Here is a 15424-nt window from a genome sequence, read left to right on the forward strand (position 1 = left end):
GTGGTTTCTGGTTTTATTTTGTGTTACAACCAGTGCAACCAGTGCAACCTCACATGATGGCTCCAGGAGATTTCAGTCTGCACTTTTTTTTTTCTTTCTTTCTTCTCACCTTCACAGCAACACAAACCTTCTTCCCACCATGAACAGACTATGACTGTGGCAAATATTTTGCTGTCACACAAAGTACGTCTTACTCTAGCAGATGATCTTACGTTTCTGACCTCCATTCCAAGCAGAGCCAAGCTCATTGACACCACGGCAGCGGTGTCTGATACCCGGGCACCCTCGTCGGCTTGAGGCAAAGAGCCTCAAGGACCTAGAATCGGGTCGAAAATCGCCCGACAGGTCAACAGATCCTAGAAGGGACAACCAAAGCAACGCCTGTGTGTCAGTCTCTGCTTAGGACAATTTCGAAGACCTTCTAGCACTGGTCACTAACATTCCCATCTAGACAACCCCTCCTCTAGAGGATATTATCCTCCGCGAGAGCTAGGAGGCTGAGGGACGCATAGCAGCCAAAGATACCCGGTATGTCTATGTAAAGTCAGGTGCATATCTGCAATTTGTGCTCCAAAGTCTGACTTGTTCTCAACGATTAGGTATCGAGCCGGAAAGGCTCCGGCCTTCCAACGATCCATGCTTTCATCGAAAAGCAAGGGAACGATGTCTCTTGCACGCCCCATTGTCAAAGCATTGTCGGGTTCGTTGCACCTACAATGAATTCAATTTTCTTCGAAAGGCGGAACAGCAAAGGCCTCGGTTAGCTGCACAGTCCAACATTATCACAACCCCATCGCAATGATTTCTTCTTTCATTGAAAGGTAGAAGAGTGATGGCGTATCAGTTATAAAGGGCTATTACACCGATCAATTCTTTCATCGAAAGCAGGATGCATAGCCCCGCTGGATAGACATCCGGCCTGCGGGGTGTTGGGGTGGTAAGGTATCCGAGTCGTGGTTCAGTTGTGTTAAAGAGACAAACAACCCAGACTTCAAATCAGAAATTGCTGCAAGCAAGTCGCAACTTCTCTTCTTTTATCGAAAAGCAAGAGAACGACGGTGCTTCGTTGCTACTGTCTCCGATCCTTAAGAGTTGCACGTCCGGTCTCTCTTCTTTCATTGAAAAACAAGAGAACGATGGTGGTTCTGTGCTTTGGTTTTCAGTGGCTAGAGGTCAAACATCAGTGTCTCTTCTTCTTTCATAGAAGAGCAGGAGAACGATGGGTATTTGTTCTGATGGCATGGACCAATGTGGTCATGGCCTGGCTTTGAACTTTTTTTAGTTCATTGAAAGGCCAAAGGACGAGTGTGGCTTGCTGCTGCAATGCCCGACCCCGAACAGCTGTAACAAGGGCTCATCCGATCTCTCAAGTGGGAAGAAGAACTGTCCTTTCATATTTATCCTCACGTGTTAGAGATGTTCTTTCAATCCTCCACCCATGTGTTCCCTGCGAAGGATTGTTGTCTCAACATGTCATTGTTGGAGCTTCTAGGGGACAAGGGGATGAGGGCTGCCCGCACTGAGCGATTTACTGAGTGTCTGCAACTGGGTCTCTGAGGTGATATTATTGTAATCGTCTTGCTCATACTATCCTCTTCAAGGCGTGGGCCCCTGAGAAAATAAATACCTAAAGCATCTTTAATAGGACCGCGGGGTATTGCTCTTCTACAAACCTCACAATCGCTAAACTCTCCTCACCTTGCTCTGGGTTCACGTTTAGACCACATCCAGTATACAATTTAGAAGTGAGAGAGGGCAGCTACACTTCCATCCTTCTGGTGCCTATCTTTCACTGAACTATGAACGACAAACTCTACACGGACACACTCTACGCGGCGTGGTGGAAACTTATGACCTTGAACAAATTCCTTTGCATTACTGAACAGTTCAAATAGCTATTGTATCAGCTCCATTCCTCGGGCAAAGACAGTAGAAGAAGTAAACAAAGCGAGTGGATTTCAACAAGGCTACATGATAATAAACAGACAGTGTGGATTCAATAAGTACATGGAACAAGAAAAGGGGAGCTATATTCGGAGGAAGATTGAACGAAGCACAGAATACACACAGGTCAGGTACAGGGCCGATATGCAGGGGAATTCAGTTCAGTAAACACACGTAGTAGCAGTAGTAATCCATGTACCATGCGAAGAAATTAAGATGTACCAGAAACGAATCATCTATCCATCTGCTTGTTCGGTATGTAGAGCTCGTATGTCGGGCGGGGAGAAAAAGAAGAGGGGAGGGGAAGAGGAACGATGTTCGGTGGGTGCGTGGGTGTGCGCTCGCTTGAGCTAGGCAGGCATATCAATCGTCAAGAGGTCATTGTGGGTGCATGGGAGCTCATCCCACGTCAGGATCATCAGGTATTAGTTCGGTTGGTCATTCGCTCGTTACCATTCCCTTATTTGTCCCAACCGATCCAGCTGCGAGGCATTACTCGCCAAACCTTGCACTCTCCACTGCGAAGATCGTTGAGTTTGAAGCTCTCCAATTTGACCTTTTTGCTTTCTCGGCCCTGTTCCCAGGCACGAATCTTCTTCTTGGTGCCGTCCCAGTCCATCACAATCGCGACGTGATCGGGTTTACCGACCTCCGCGCTGTACTTCTGGTGCATCGTTCCGCGGTGGCCCTGGAAGCGAGCATTGCGGAAGCTAACAATATCACCAGGACGGATCTCATCATTTTGCTGCACTGAAGCGTTGGCCATATTGGCATAGACCAAAGCGCCATACGCACGGTTGCCGACAGGGCGAAGAGCATCCGACAGAGGGTTCAGCAAGTGCTTAACGAGTCCAAATGGTGTGCCATCAGGCACTGTCGTGTTCTGAATCGCATTAACACCTTCCGTAACGCGTGTACCAATCTGAACATGTGCATTTTCAAGCTGATCCTGACGAGGCGGGAGAGGAGGCTGCTCATGACGTTGTTCCAAGACTGCATCGGCAGGATTGCGAGCATCAAAGCTCACGGTTATAACAGTCTGAGAGTAATCCCGGTACAGAACGTACACGTCCTTGGTGATTGTGGTTTTGCCACCCCTTTTGGTTGAAGTAGATTCCTCAATCTCAAGTAAAATATCCTGACGATTTTGAAGGACAGGCGGTGGTACATTCGATTGGGACCACCACAACGTGCCCTCTGCCAGGTCGAGATCCATCGCGATATAGCCTTGGTCAATAGAAGGACGGCCTACATCCATAGACCGTCGGATGGCAGGTTGAGCTCTCGGCACATCTAAAGATGCACGATTGCTTTGTGGAGTAGGCGGTGGGATTGCTGCCGGGGGTTGGCTTGGAGGAGGGGGAGGGGCGGCGAACTCTGGTGCCGCATGAACTGGGGATGCGTCATACAGGTCATCCGACTCATCCTCTTCAACAGGAGGTACAATTGGTGGTGCTTTGGGGGTAGGTTGCTTCGGAGCAGGCAGCCCATGCTGCGGGGACGTGTAACGGTACGGGTCGTACTCATCCTCATCACCACCATAAGATGGCTCCCTCTGGGGAGGCGGTGGAGGTGGAGCCCTAGGTGCATCTATAGAAGCTCTACCAGAGCTCTTCGGCGGCTGGGAGGGAGGAGGTGGGGGCACTCCCCTGGGAACGGATGGGGGAAGAGGCGGTGGCAAACGAGTTTCAGGAGGGCTGCGGGGTGACTGAAGAGACTGATCATCAGTAGCAGTGCCTTCATCAAAGCTGGAATCCCGCCCATGTGCCTTCAAGGCATCCTTGAATTTCGCGCCGGAAGCGATGTCGGTATCGTAGTCGCCGTCGTATTCTGTGACCTCGCCTTCAGCATCCTCCCCAGCCGGCTTGGGCTGAGACACAATGCTAGTGCGGCTATCGGTCGTAGATCTGCGTTGTATTGCCCCAGGAGGCGGTGGCGGAGGAGGTCGAGATTGCGTTGGAATGGGAGGGTTTGTTGGAACAGGTGGAGGAGCTCGGCTCAATCTCTTCTCAGAAGAAAAGGTTGGTGATTTCGGCGAGGTCACATCGTAAGTTGACGAACGACGTAAATCACGATGTTCCGGTACCGGGGGTGCTTGCTGCATTGGTTCCGAAGATAGATCTGCCGCAGCAGCATTCAAAGACAAATTTTGCGCATGCACGGAGAGCTCATCATCTGACTCCTCACCTGCAGATGTTGGGGTCCTAACAGGAGGGGGAGGCGGTGCTGGACGACCTATTTTCAAATGTTAGCCTGAACTTAGAGAAGGTAAAGCTAGTCTACTGACCTCCCGGCACTGGTGGGGGAGACAAAGGCAAGTCGTGAGAACTAGGAGGTTGAGGAGGACGTGTGTCCATAGGAGGAAGTGGAGGAGGCACCGGACGCTCTAAAATGAACAGTCAGTTAGGTCTTGAATGAACCCAGAGAGGTTTATATCACATACCACGAGTAGGCAATGGCTTGTCAACAGACCGGCGGGGGGCGTCCTCCTCATCAGATTCATCTTCCGGATTTTCGACAACCTTAGGAGCTGCAGCTTGGGGTTGTGATTCAGGCGAGGCAATAGACCGGTGATCCTCCGCCTTCTCAATTGTAGGAGAAGTCAGCGGTGATCGCACCGTGTTCATCCCAGGCAAAGCCATAATAGGAACAGGTGGTGCACTCGGAGACGTGACGGTTTCTGATTCACCAAGCTGTTTCTCGGTTTCCAGTGGCGTCCTGGGCTTGCGAGATGCAGTGCCAGGAAGGGCCACTCCACCAGGAGGGCCAAAAAAGCCCATCATACCCATGCCACCACTCATCTTTGCCATTCTTTCCCGAAGTTCCATCTTGCGCTTGACCTCTGGGTCAATGTCCTCTTCTGGCTCCTCTTCCTCTTCCTCTTGTTCATCATCGGTAGGTTGTTTCTCTCGCTCCTTCTCCGTGTCCTTGCTTTCATTCTCTTCAACGGGCTTCTGGGCCGAAGGTTCACGGCGAACCGGAGGACGGGCACGATCATCTAGATCTTCTTTTCCGGTAGAGGATTCCTCGGCGTCTTCAGTATCCGCCGCAGCTGAATCATCCGCGTCGTTAGTGTCACTTGTCAAATCTTGAACAGCAGGATGTTGCACTGCAGGTTGTGCGGCTGGGGCTGCTTGGACAGCTGGGGCCTTTATCGTCTCCACACTATGATCACGGGCAGTATCTGCCGGTTCGACGTCTTCGTATACGGGCTCCACGACTGTGGCTTCCTCTTCCTGGGCATCCGAACGCTTCTTTATTGGTTTCTTGGGCTTTTCCTTCTTCTGGGCAGCTTCAGCTTGACGGGCGGCTTGCTCCATCTGCTGCTTCTGCAAAAGCGCAATTCGCTCCTTCAAACTTGTCGGCTTTGGCTGATCTTCTACGTCTTCTTCAGCGCCTTCGGTGGGGGCAGGCCGGCTTTCCGAAACAGGAGGCTCCGGCGCTGCTCGATCTCGAATTTCAGGGTCCTCCTCCCGCTTGTATGCCACCGTGGGCGCTTCTCGAGGCGGCGGGACGTAGGAGTTTTTACTAGGAGGCGGCGCAACAAACGGCTTCTTGATGAACGACTGAGAAGAGTAACCCCCTGGCTTGAACGGCGCAATTGGCGCTGCTGCGGGTTTGTTGAAGGCGGCGATTCGATCCCTAAATGAGGAACCAGAAGGCTTCTCTGCGATGGCTGGAGGAGGCGGTTTCGATACAGGCTTAGAGGTCGGCTCGTCGGACTCCTGCGGAGGGCTCCGGACTGCTGGCTCAGGTGCAGGTGCGGGTGCCAGCGCGGGCGCTTGCGCTGGCTTTGGGGGAGATGCAGGCTCAATAGCTGATTGCTCTTCCACAGCAGCAGGGGGAGATTGAGAAGGTGGGGATACAGAGCGCGTCTCTGGTGCAGAAATTACAGGTTCCTCGGGCTCCGATGGACGAGTCTCTGCCGCAGGCGGTTCAAACACCGCAGGTTCTGGGGGCGAAACAACCTCTGGCTCCTTCTTCGGTCTCGGGCGCGTCGGCCTCGGAGGAGCAGGGGGCTCATATTTCTCCACAAAGTTCTTGGGAAAGATACCTTCTATCTTGCTCCCCGAATCGTCGGGGTATTCGCCAAAGTACCACTCATCGTCTTCCACAGCAGTAACTGTTATGATCTGACCGATAGAGAAATTAAGGTCGTCCTCGTGGTTCGAAGCATATTCGAAAACCGCCTTGACCGTGAACGGCGGGCTAGACATTGGGGAAGCCGGCCCTCACACGGAGGAAGTTGGTTGAGGAGGTACGGACCGCGCTGGAGCTAAGTGGAGGGGTGGCTGCAACGACGTAACTAGACAACGGTGCGGCACAAGCTTTAGCTGGTTGTATTATTCAAAAAGAGATCGGATAGACGGGAGTTTGTGCATGAGGGGATGCTTCATCGACGATCAAGCGATAGGAGAAATAATGTCAGACGGGTTGACGTATGTCGGGTATGGCAGCGTCGTGGGGTAGGTTGGTGTGTGGATGTGAGAGGCGGGAATGTGACAGGGAGAGCAACGGTTCAATGAAGGGAGCATGCTCCAACTTACAGGAAAATCAGGAACAGTTAGAAAAAGCCACACAGTCGAATCCAAAGGCAGAACGCCAAGGGTGGAAGAAAAGTAGAGGCGATAATAATGGACAATGAGCAGCGAGGAGTGGCAGGAGGTGAGTGAGAGAGCGAGAGGGAGGAAAGCGCCTGCGTTCTGCTCCACCAACGGGACGATCGGCGGCTAATAATGACGGAGTCTCAGCAGGCAGAAATTATGGAGGTAACCAGAGCAGAGTGAGCACACTGCCACGTTTGTAGCAGAGTCGAGATAGTGGTGTAACAGACGGTCTCAGTGTGCGAGTTGGAGGGTGTTGGCTGTTTCATGGCGTGGCCCTTTTACCTTTTTAGACTCCTGGCTTGAGCTTCTACAGCTCGAATCCGGGGCGTTCGTCCTGCAGTGCCGACCCAATTCTGCTTTCTTTGTGCCTGTTACAACCTCCCCCCCCCACCACTCTAATCTAATCCTTCCTTCTCATCCTGCAACTTCACGCTCCCAATATTGCCAGAATGTCTTCAGATCATTCTATATTAAAAACATCGCTGCCCTCCATTCATGCGGCTTCTGCCCGACAGTCAAATTTAAGCCCGCCTAAGCCACGGCCCAACAACACCCGCCGCTCGCCACTAAAACCCAAGCAGAAGCCCTCCAAGCCAGAGGCAGACCCACGCCATTTAGCAATAGCTCTACACCATGCACACCAAATTCAGGCGCAGAAAGACGCACAAGACCTCATTCTAGATCGCATACTTGAACTCGTCACCCTACCGTCTTCCCAGACTGCGGATCCCGCTTTTCCAGCAGAAGAAGATACTCGCAAATTCAAAGCCGCTCTAGTGCCCTTTCAGCCCGACGATTACGATAATCTAATCCAAGAACGAAACATTGAAGGACTCTGTGGATATGGACTTTGTCCCCGCGAACACCGCAAGGAAAATACTAGGGGTGCGTTCAGGATAACCTGGGGTGCGAGGGGGAGCGGGCCCGGAGGCCGTGGACGAGACATGAACATTGTCCCACGAGAGAAGTTCGAGATGTGGTGTTCGGATGAGTGTGCTGAGAGGGCAATGTATATTCGAGTACAACTTGCGGCGGAGCCCGTGTGGGAGAGACGAGGTGATGACCTTCGAGGGAAAGAAGTGCTTCTATTTGAGGAGGGCAGAGCATCTAAAGGAAAAAGTGCAATGCGAGATTCGACTTCTGTCAAAGAAGTCCTTGGTCAACTTGACAGCCTTCACATGGACACTACGCCGGAACCCAGCACCGTTGCAGACGAAATTTCTAGGCTATCCGTCCGAGATGATGCTCGCTCGCAGGAGCTCGCTACGGAGCGCGGTGACTCAAACCCAGCATTCCAAAGTGGCAGAGTGAATGTGCAGGTTCAAGAGAGGACAGCTTGGGGCAAGCAGGTCACTTCGCCAGTAATGCAACCGGGAGACGATAGAGGAGGCTCTATCGAAGGGTATATGCCGCACGAGTTTTGAGGAGCGACGTCCCAGTGGCTACGATAGCCCATACTTATGGAACTTTTTATCATACTTTGCTTCTCGGCGTTCTACATGCAGATACCCAAATGTTAATCAGGCTCATCATAGACTTACCTCTCCGATAACATTACCCATTAACCAGAAGCAGTCCCGACCCAGTAAGAAAGCGGCTCCTTTGGCAGGCTACGCAGCCTTGCAATTCCGCAACTCCAGTACCTACGTGTCTTCCGGGGAAGACTAAAGCGACAAGGAGAAATATTTGGCAATCAAGCGTCATCCCGAAGGAATCGGCGACACCTTTCTCAGCAGCAACCATGTTTCATTTCTCGTATGCTGTTCCTAAAAGTACCATTTCCGGCACGCCAGCCAGGGATATCAAAACACGGTCGGACAGACCACAGATCAACCGGGTAAGATCGTGAAACTTTTTCGAAAATCCTCTAAGCACGGAAGCGGCGAGGGCGCTCGGGCTGCTGCTGGGTGACAGCGACAACGTTGACCTTGAGGTTGTCGAACTATAACAGAGAAATTAGGTAACCACTCTCACAGCAGGTAGTGAACGGTATAAACTTACGCCGAGGCTCTTGAGGAGATCCTTGGTGTCGTTGTCGACGTCGAGCTGACCAGATTCGGTCTGGGAGACATCGAGAGCGGAGATCTCAGGAACGTACTGATCCTTGCGCTCACGCTCCTCCTCCTGAAGCTTGAAGGAGATACCACGGACAGGGCCACGCTGGATACGCTTCATGAGGTGGGTGGTGTAACCAGCAATCTAATATAACCCAGATTAGTCTCCGTTCCATTCGCGTCCCCGAACCATTCCGCTATGCGCCACTAACCTTGTTGCGAAGACGCTTGGAGGGAATGATAGCGATCTCATCGCAGACACGCTTGTTGGTCTCGAAGTCGAGGGTCAACTTGGGGTAGTAACGCTCGATAACGACCTTGGCAGATCTCTTGACAGTCTAATTCCATCCGAGAAAAATCGTTAATTAGATCCTGCTAGATTCTGCATTGCGAGATCATTGTGAGACTCACCTTAGTCCTGACGCGACCCATGTTGGCGGTTTGTTGGCTTGCTGATTGATTGACGGTTTGCGAGCTGGAAGAATATTCGGGTTTGAGATTGTGCCGGCTGTAGTTCAGTGGTGCCGGTCCTAGCCCTAGCCGACCGCCCACCTGATGCTAGGGCTAGCTTCTAGTGTCACGTGTTTTTTCAAGCTTATCCAAGCATAAGCAGTCGGATGTCGTCCACCTACCTAGGGTACTTGAAATGTGGATTATGAACCAAGTTCTGCCGCGCTACACGAAGTATGTAGTAAATGTTCAAGAATGAAGGCGATATACATACAAAATTCATATATAAATCTCGCAGACTAATCATACAATTGACCTAGATTTAAGACCAAGGTTCGGAAAACGTCGGAAAATAGGATACAGGAAGGTTGCCAGCAGTCTCACTACTATTCTTGACTATTGAGAGTCCTCAGTAGATTCCTCGCGACAGCTTCAGTGTTCTGGCCTAGCTCCTCTGGGAGGGGTTGGGGTCGTGCAAATGGCCGAGGTTGGTCTAACCTAGCGACTGTTCGTAGCCGGGCCTGCATATTAGGTGTCGTAGCCGGCTTCGGCTTTTCGTAGTCTTGAACCCCATAAGCAGTTCTAGCAGATATAGAGGCACGCTGGTGAAGAAGATTGATTCGTCCATCGGCGGCAATCGACGCCCGGTGAGGTGAAACATGATATTTGGCGCCGCCCGGAATGGTCGAATCAAACTGCGACATGCCAGGAGGAGTGAGATCGCTAGAATAGGCTGCAACAGACGACTCATCGACGGCAATACCTGCAATACCAACAATGAACCTGGCTGGCTTGCCGCGTCTGCTTTTGGACCGTAGAATGCGGGCCTCCACTGGTCGCTGCCAGGCCTGAGGACCGTACTGTGGGTGATTATGGACCGACGCGTGAGATCGCATATAAGATAGACCAGCCGAAGGATGCGTTTTGGGCGGTCCAGAGAAAGAGTATTCCTTTGCGGACAAGTTGGTGATGTTGCCGGGAAAGTATTCCCCACGGCCAATGCGGTCGTTCGGTGGAACGGGGAAAGAAGCGATATTTAATAACTTGAATATAACAGGGCCCAGCAAATATGGGGATCCACGGAGTGTTTTCAAGTAATTCTGGAAGTCATCGTGCGTGACTCTGGTGCGCGGAAGTTGCGATAGATGTTTGCCGCTGTCTATGGCTTCCTTCCTCCTCTCGGCTTTTCGTTTTGCAATAAAGTCCTTTCGAATCTTCCGCAAAAGCTCGGGCTTGTCCTTCTGTACTTTCTTCAGGTAAGCATCAAACTCCGTTTCCGTCATTCCTGCAAGCCAGGGTCCATTGAGCCTGAATCGTTTAGCTTCCGCTTCATTACGAATATCGCTCATCTCCGTGTTATCAACATGTTCTTCGAAGGGACTGTCGTGTTTCGGCCTAATATTGGATGCATAGGTGATCCTCGAAGGGAGGGAGATTGGCAAGTGGAGGTCTTGGAACTTTTCCAGGGTCACGGTGTGGTCTGCGGCGGAATCGAAATCGGTGACATGTTCGAAGGTGTCGAGCGCGTTAATTCTCACGACGGGTCGTGAGTTCTTTTGTGTTGTTGACTTCGCCGGGAGAGCCCTTTTGAGACCCCAATCTCCTTTTGCTAATGACGAGGCTGGAGTGACGATGGCTGCTCGGGTCGGATGAGGGAGGGTCGCGGTGGGCGAGCCGTGGCCGGTTCTGGACAAGCTGCCTTGGTAAGACACGCCGTGTGGAAGTGCGAAAAGACGAGACTTCCTCAGCAGATTCGCTGTCGGTGATAGCTGGGCTGCCGCCATGCTACTCAAAGGAATTGGTTGCCTTTGGACAATCCTAGGGCCTGCGGAAGAAAAGTTGCAAGGTCTCGGGGAAGTCGCAAAGGAATCCGCTACGGCAGCCTAAATCAACACAAAGCGCAGTTTCGGCCAACCACTAGGTAGCTCGACAAACGGCCTCAGGCTTCTATTCATACAACATGCCAAAGCAAAAAGAACAAGACCTCAATAATGGCAAGTAAGGAACTTTCATTCAATACTGTTGACTTTACTCTACTCAAGCACCATTTTCTAGCAGCGTCTTGACCGTATCCACCACTGACTCCTTCAACGAATGGTACTTGAGGCCGAGGACTTGGAGCGATTTCGAGTTGTCATAACCGTAGATTTCCTTGGGCAAGTCGCTTGGGGCATCCTTGGGTGGAAGCCTATCCTCAAGCTCGGGATAAGCATCTCTGATGATATCGACAATGTCCTTGTTTGCATAAGTGCCAGCGGTGACGAAGAATCGCTGTGCTCCGGCTTCCGGAACTTCAATGGCCCTAACATGAGCTAGTGCTACATCACGAACATCTACCCAGAGAAAGGTGACTGTAGGTGGAATGGAGTCCTTCTCAAGCCCTCGCACAAAACGGCTGATGCGCGCGTTGGAAGTGTTGATAGCATCGAGCGAGCTCAGGTAATGCACAACGGGGCCCAGTACCAGAGGAGGATTGATTGTCGCGATGTCAAAGTTCGGCTTTTCCTTCTCAAAAAAATCCCATGCCGCTTTCTCCGCGAATGTCTGAGTTCTCGTTAGTTTCTGCATGTCCATGCTGTCCTTGAACGAGCGTACCTTGCTCGCACGGTATGTCTGGGAGGATTCAAGCCCCTCTTCCCATGTCACAGGGTTCCAGTTCTTCTCGCTGTAAACCTTCTCGTGGTTCTTTGTATTGATGATTGCTGCGAATGAAGACGTGATTACGACTCTCTTGACGGTAGGCGCGTGGGCTTTGATGGCCTTCAAGATACCAGTTGTACCCTTGATAGCTGGGTCCAGGAAATCCTTCACGGGATCCTGGACGTTGTGGTGGAAAGGAGATGCCGTGTGGAGAACATAGTCGAAGGGCGGGTTGGATTTGACAGCCTACGTTCAGAACGATCAGCATAATGAGACAGACCGACTGCGCCCAGATGCATCCGAGGACTTGGGCAGAAAGCAGGCCAGCAGAAGAAGCATACCTCGTCGAATGCGCCATCTTGCGCAATGTCCTTGACAATGACATACGAGAGCTTCTCCTTTGGAGTATTCGGATGCGCTGCTAGGATTCGGTCTCCCTTATCTTCGGACCTGACCGTAGTGACAACATCAAAGCTATAATGGCTCGATCAGCACAAACAACCGTTTCAAATCCGCCAAGGCAAACATACCCACGCTCCAGCAACTGGTCAAGAGTGTGGGCAGCGATGAAGCCGCTGCCTCCTAAAATTGCGAACACTGGCATCAGCTTCAATGTTCTTCCGCGACGTCACAAGTAATTGGGTCGTACCAGTCAACAGAACCTTAGGCATGTTAATTATCAGTGTCGGATTTTGTAATTCCTTGAAGAGTCCAAGAGGTCCAGTCAAGGAACCTTGCTTCTTTATATAACGTCGCGTGCGGGCGATGGCAACATTCGTAGAGCCAACCCTAGGTAGCTACCCCTCCTCTACCCCCACCCCGATCAACATGATAGGGCGTCAATAATGCAAATCACGGTGTATTGGAAGGATCAAACTTTGCGTCATTCAACTAAATCCAACAGCTTTTATCTCCGTTGTGGCATCATAGGACCGCTAAACAACGCCATATCTCCAAAATCCGGGTAGTATCGTGCCAGCTAGTGTTTCCCCACGGTCCCCACCTTATCCATATGAGCGTCTTGCACGGGGTATATGTCAGCACCGAGTGGCCTCTCTTGAGTCTCTTTGGGCGGCTTTATAACCATATAAGCTTTGCTATGACTCACTTCCGAAGTTCCGGTGGAGCTTCGTATTCGGCGGAGATAAGTTGTACGATTGTACGAAATATATCTATGTGTGGTATGTTGACGGAATATGAAGTAGACGACAAAACTACTGTCTTAATCGCGCAGTAACACTGGATATTTTTGACTTGTCGGACTTCTTAACTTGGTTTTCGCAAGGTGTCTCGAATCAAGGGCGCAAGTATATAACTGTGCGTCAAAGTTATGCCACACACCCGTCCTCACTCTTTTGGCTACGGGTAGAATCAATCATTGTACATTCGTCCATCCTAAGTTTGACAAATGATGATCAGCAGAAAAGCTGATTTGCGCCTGCCTTGAACGTTGACTAGAGGGGATCACGACTTTTGAAAAAACAGAATATCCCAGGTGTCACGACAGCATGCATGCACCGATTCCTGGCGAGTGGTTGGTGTCTGGTCGCGGTACGCTTACGGATACGGAAGAACTGCGGTGCTCACAAGGCTGATACGCTTGCGTTGCGTCATGAACCAGGAATGAATCGAACTTGACTTTGCACATGAACTACAGAACTCGACAGACGTATGAGCTCATACCGTAAGGAAAGTTTTGCTTCCAGCAGCTGGTCCTGGTCCTGGTGTGCGTCCACCCTTCGTATGCGAATAAGATCTGATGAGGATGTCCTCGAGGTCTAGCTATCGCGATGAAAACTGTGTTCTATCTAGACACTTATATCAAGGCTGAAGACTGGGACACAATGTCCGACGTGTTCAGACCCTAGAATGTGGACCTGAGTCCCCTATCAATGGCTGGATTATCAGGGTAATTCTTAGGGCTGACACGGACCGTTGGTAAGAGATGCGGCTCATCGGTATGCTTACCGACAAGATCTTGTGACCACGTTGTCCATTTATAAGTGATGTGGCTTGTGTGGCGGCTATATACTACAGCGAGGAGCACGTCGGTGGCTTCTTCTCTGTTTGATATATTAACCATAGTAATGATTTACTGGAAGGGTTTGTCTCTGATCCACGGTGGAAGCGGGAGTCAAGCATGTTGCGAAGAGATGAAGACGCCACCTGTCTGAGGGCACACTATAATTATTGTCTCTAAGTGCGCCTCTAGGATCTCTGGCAGAGGAAACAAAGCATGGTCAAGCCCGTCTGCTAATTGCCTGAAACCTTAGGAGAACCATAAGGAAGCTTGGGGTTGCCCTCGGGAGAATGACGTCCGCATATGAGCCGATGTAACTGACGGGAGGATGCAGTTGGCGGCATCGTGCAAGCCAGGACAAGCTCTATCTCCTTCAAGAACGTGCTAACTTGGAAGGCTATAGCCTTCTGAACTTCTGCTAAAACAAAGCCAAGTCCTCACGAAATGGCGCATCCTCTGTGTGCTTAATCATTCATTGGACCCGGCCGTGACTACTCCGACGCAACTTGAGGCATATTCAACAAGCTGACGGCGGCACTGTCTTCGGGCAGCAAAACTATCGTGAAGAAGGAGTGACATCCCACAAACTAACCCCGACACGGGCGTCAAGCTCGTTTCTGCTGTGGCTAGTGCTGGCTGGCGGATGAATGTCGGAGGAAAGGCAGAATTTAATTCGCTAGCAAGAAAGAGGTTGATTCAGGACGGAGGGGAGTCAGCCGTGATTAATCTCTAAGAAATCAGATGCCGGGATGACCAAAGCGTTACGGACGGAGTCGAAAGCCACGATAGTGAGGCTATCGGGGCTATCGAACGCGGCGGGAGGTTTCGGAACAAACTCTGTCTAAGGACCGGATGGGCCGACGCCAGCCGATCCAGCAGTAACAAAATGACTACGTACGTTAACGAGGTGGAAAGTATTGATATCAAATATGAGGAGAACTGTCGAGATATTGCTAGAGCGATATGTATCTAGACGTCCAAATAGAAAAGCTGCGAAGAGAGCGGAAAACAAAAGAATTGAATGTGGCCCCAGAACGGAGTACGTCGGACAGGCCCGTCTACAGTGGCCCTCAACGACTCTGAACATTGTTCCGGGATTGGCTGCGATTCTCAGAGAAAGAGACCCACAGAACCTTGGAAATCCCTGGAATGGATTTCATGCATCTTGAAGGGAACGTGCTGAATGAGTAGTTTTGGAGGGGTAGAGGGGTAATGCAATAATGTGTGTAGGTCAGATTTCGCATTCTTGCAGGAGGCCATGGCGCAGCAAGAATCTGCGAAAACAAGTTCGACCTGCACTGATGTAAACTATCGAGGTTCGATGGTTTACGGAGTGGCTGTGATATCAACCTGAAGCCTCAGGCATCCACTATGTCACATGTGGAGCCGAATCATGAGCACCCAGACTCCTGATGACGACAGACCAAGGCAAAAGGCAAACTTCGTGACGACTCGGCTGTTGATGACTTCGAAACCATCTGTGCCCAAGCAAGATAAAAAAAAAACTGGTGGGCCGTGCCTCGTCAGGGAAAAGAAAGATAGCCAGGAACCATCAACGTCATGATCCGACTGGTCGATGTTGACAACTTGACTCTATACTCCGTACGGAGTCGGGAACAACTACCTAGGAACTAGGTATGACCGTATGAGAGTAAAGTAGGGATCCGCCTCGGATGTGCCCCTTAGTACGGAGTAATCTCTTCGCTGCC

At 51.1% G+C, this 15424-nt stretch overlaps 5 protein-coding genes across 5 annotated transcripts; 1 reads left to right on the forward strand and 4 right to left on the reverse strand.

The window, feature by feature from the left end:
* Nucleotides 1–2404: 2404 nt before the first annotated feature.
* BJY04DRAFT_218975 (SH3 domain protein) lies at nucleotides 2405–6161 on the reverse strand (the record flags this gene model as incomplete). The annotated part of the gene is made up of 3 exons (XM_073716445.1): nucleotides 2405–4179; nucleotides 4232–4330; nucleotides 4388–6161. 3 exons carry the CDS (start codon nucleotides 6159–6161, stop codon nucleotides 2405–2407), a joined length of 3648 nt encoding a protein of 1215 aa, XP_073570637.1.
* Nucleotides 6162–6779: 618 nt separating this feature from the next.
* BJY04DRAFT_71098 (Rtr1/RPAP2 family protein phosphatase) lies at nucleotides 6780–8196 on the forward strand. Its single transcript, XM_073720914.1, has one exon. It carries the CDS (start codon nucleotides 7001–7003, stop codon nucleotides 7973–7975), a length of 975 nt encoding a protein of 324 aa, XP_073570638.1. The 5' UTR covers nucleotides 6780–7000; the 3' UTR covers nucleotides 7976–8196.
* A 222-nt stretch (nucleotides 8197–8418) lies between these two features.
* Nucleotides 8419–9037, reverse strand: BJY04DRAFT_218977 (40S ribosomal eS17 domain-containing protein; the record flags this gene model as incomplete). Its single annotated transcript, XM_073716446.1, has 4 exons — nucleotides 8419–8493; nucleotides 8553–8750; nucleotides 8818–8943; nucleotides 9017–9037. 4 exons carry the CDS (start codon nucleotides 9035–9037, stop codon nucleotides 8419–8421), a joined length of 420 nt encoding a protein of 139 aa, XP_073570639.1.
* A 266-nt stretch (nucleotides 9038–9303) lies between these two features.
* Nucleotides 9304–10877, reverse strand: BJY04DRAFT_190883 (mitochondrial 37S ribosomal protein bS1m). Its single transcript, XM_073711567.1, has one exon. It carries the CDS (start codon nucleotides 10837–10839, stop codon nucleotides 9442–9444), a length of 1398 nt encoding a protein of 465 aa, XP_073570640.1. The 5' UTR covers nucleotides 10840–10877; the 3' UTR covers nucleotides 9304–9441.
* Nucleotides 10878–11022: 145 nt separating this feature from the next.
* On the reverse strand, nucleotides 11023–12781 carry BJY04DRAFT_190893 (SDR family oxidoreductase). The gene is made up of 5 exons (XM_073711569.1): nucleotides 12345–12781; nucleotides 12226–12277; nucleotides 12037–12169; nucleotides 11651–11941; nucleotides 11023–11599 (listed from the first exon to the last, which is right to left on the reverse strand). The coding sequence occupies exons 1-5, from the start codon at nucleotides 12364–12366 to the stop codon at nucleotides 11093–11095; spliced, it is 1005 nt and encodes a 334-aa protein (XP_073570641.1). The 5' UTR covers nucleotides 12367–12781; the 3' UTR covers nucleotides 11023–11092.
* Between the last annotated feature and the right edge of the window lie 2643 nt (nucleotides 12782–15424).

This window comes from Aspergillus karnatakaensis (assembly GCF_047715665.1).
Source record: "Aspergillus karnatakaensis strain CBS 102800 unplaced genomic scaffold BJY04scaffold_28, whole genome shotgun sequence".
NCBI classification, from domain to species: Eukaryota; Fungi; Ascomycota; class Eurotiomycetes; order Eurotiales; family Aspergillaceae; genus Aspergillus; species Aspergillus karnatakaensis.

Excerpts from the sequence above, each read along its gene's own strand:
- BJY04DRAFT_71098 (XM_073720914.1), top strand. The coding sequence starts at position 7,001 with ATGTCTTCAGATCATTCTATATTAAAAACATCGCTGCCCTCCATTCAT.
- BJY04DRAFT_190883 (XM_073711567.1), bottom strand. The coding sequence starts at position 10,839 with ATGGCGGCAGCCCAGCTATCACCGACAGCGAATCTGCTGAGGAAGTCT.
- BJY04DRAFT_190893 (XM_073711569.1), bottom strand. The coding sequence starts at position 12,366 with ATGCCTAAGGTTCTGTTGACTG. Across the intron at positions 12,170-12,225 it reads GACCAGTTGCTGGAGCGTGG|CTTTGATGTTGTCACTACGG; the intron begins GTATGTTTGCCT and ends GAGCCATTATAG. Across the intron at positions 11,600-11,650 it reads AGACATACCGTGCGAGCAAG|ACATTCGCGGAGAAAGCGGC; the intron begins GTACGCTCGTTC and ends ACGAGAACTCAG.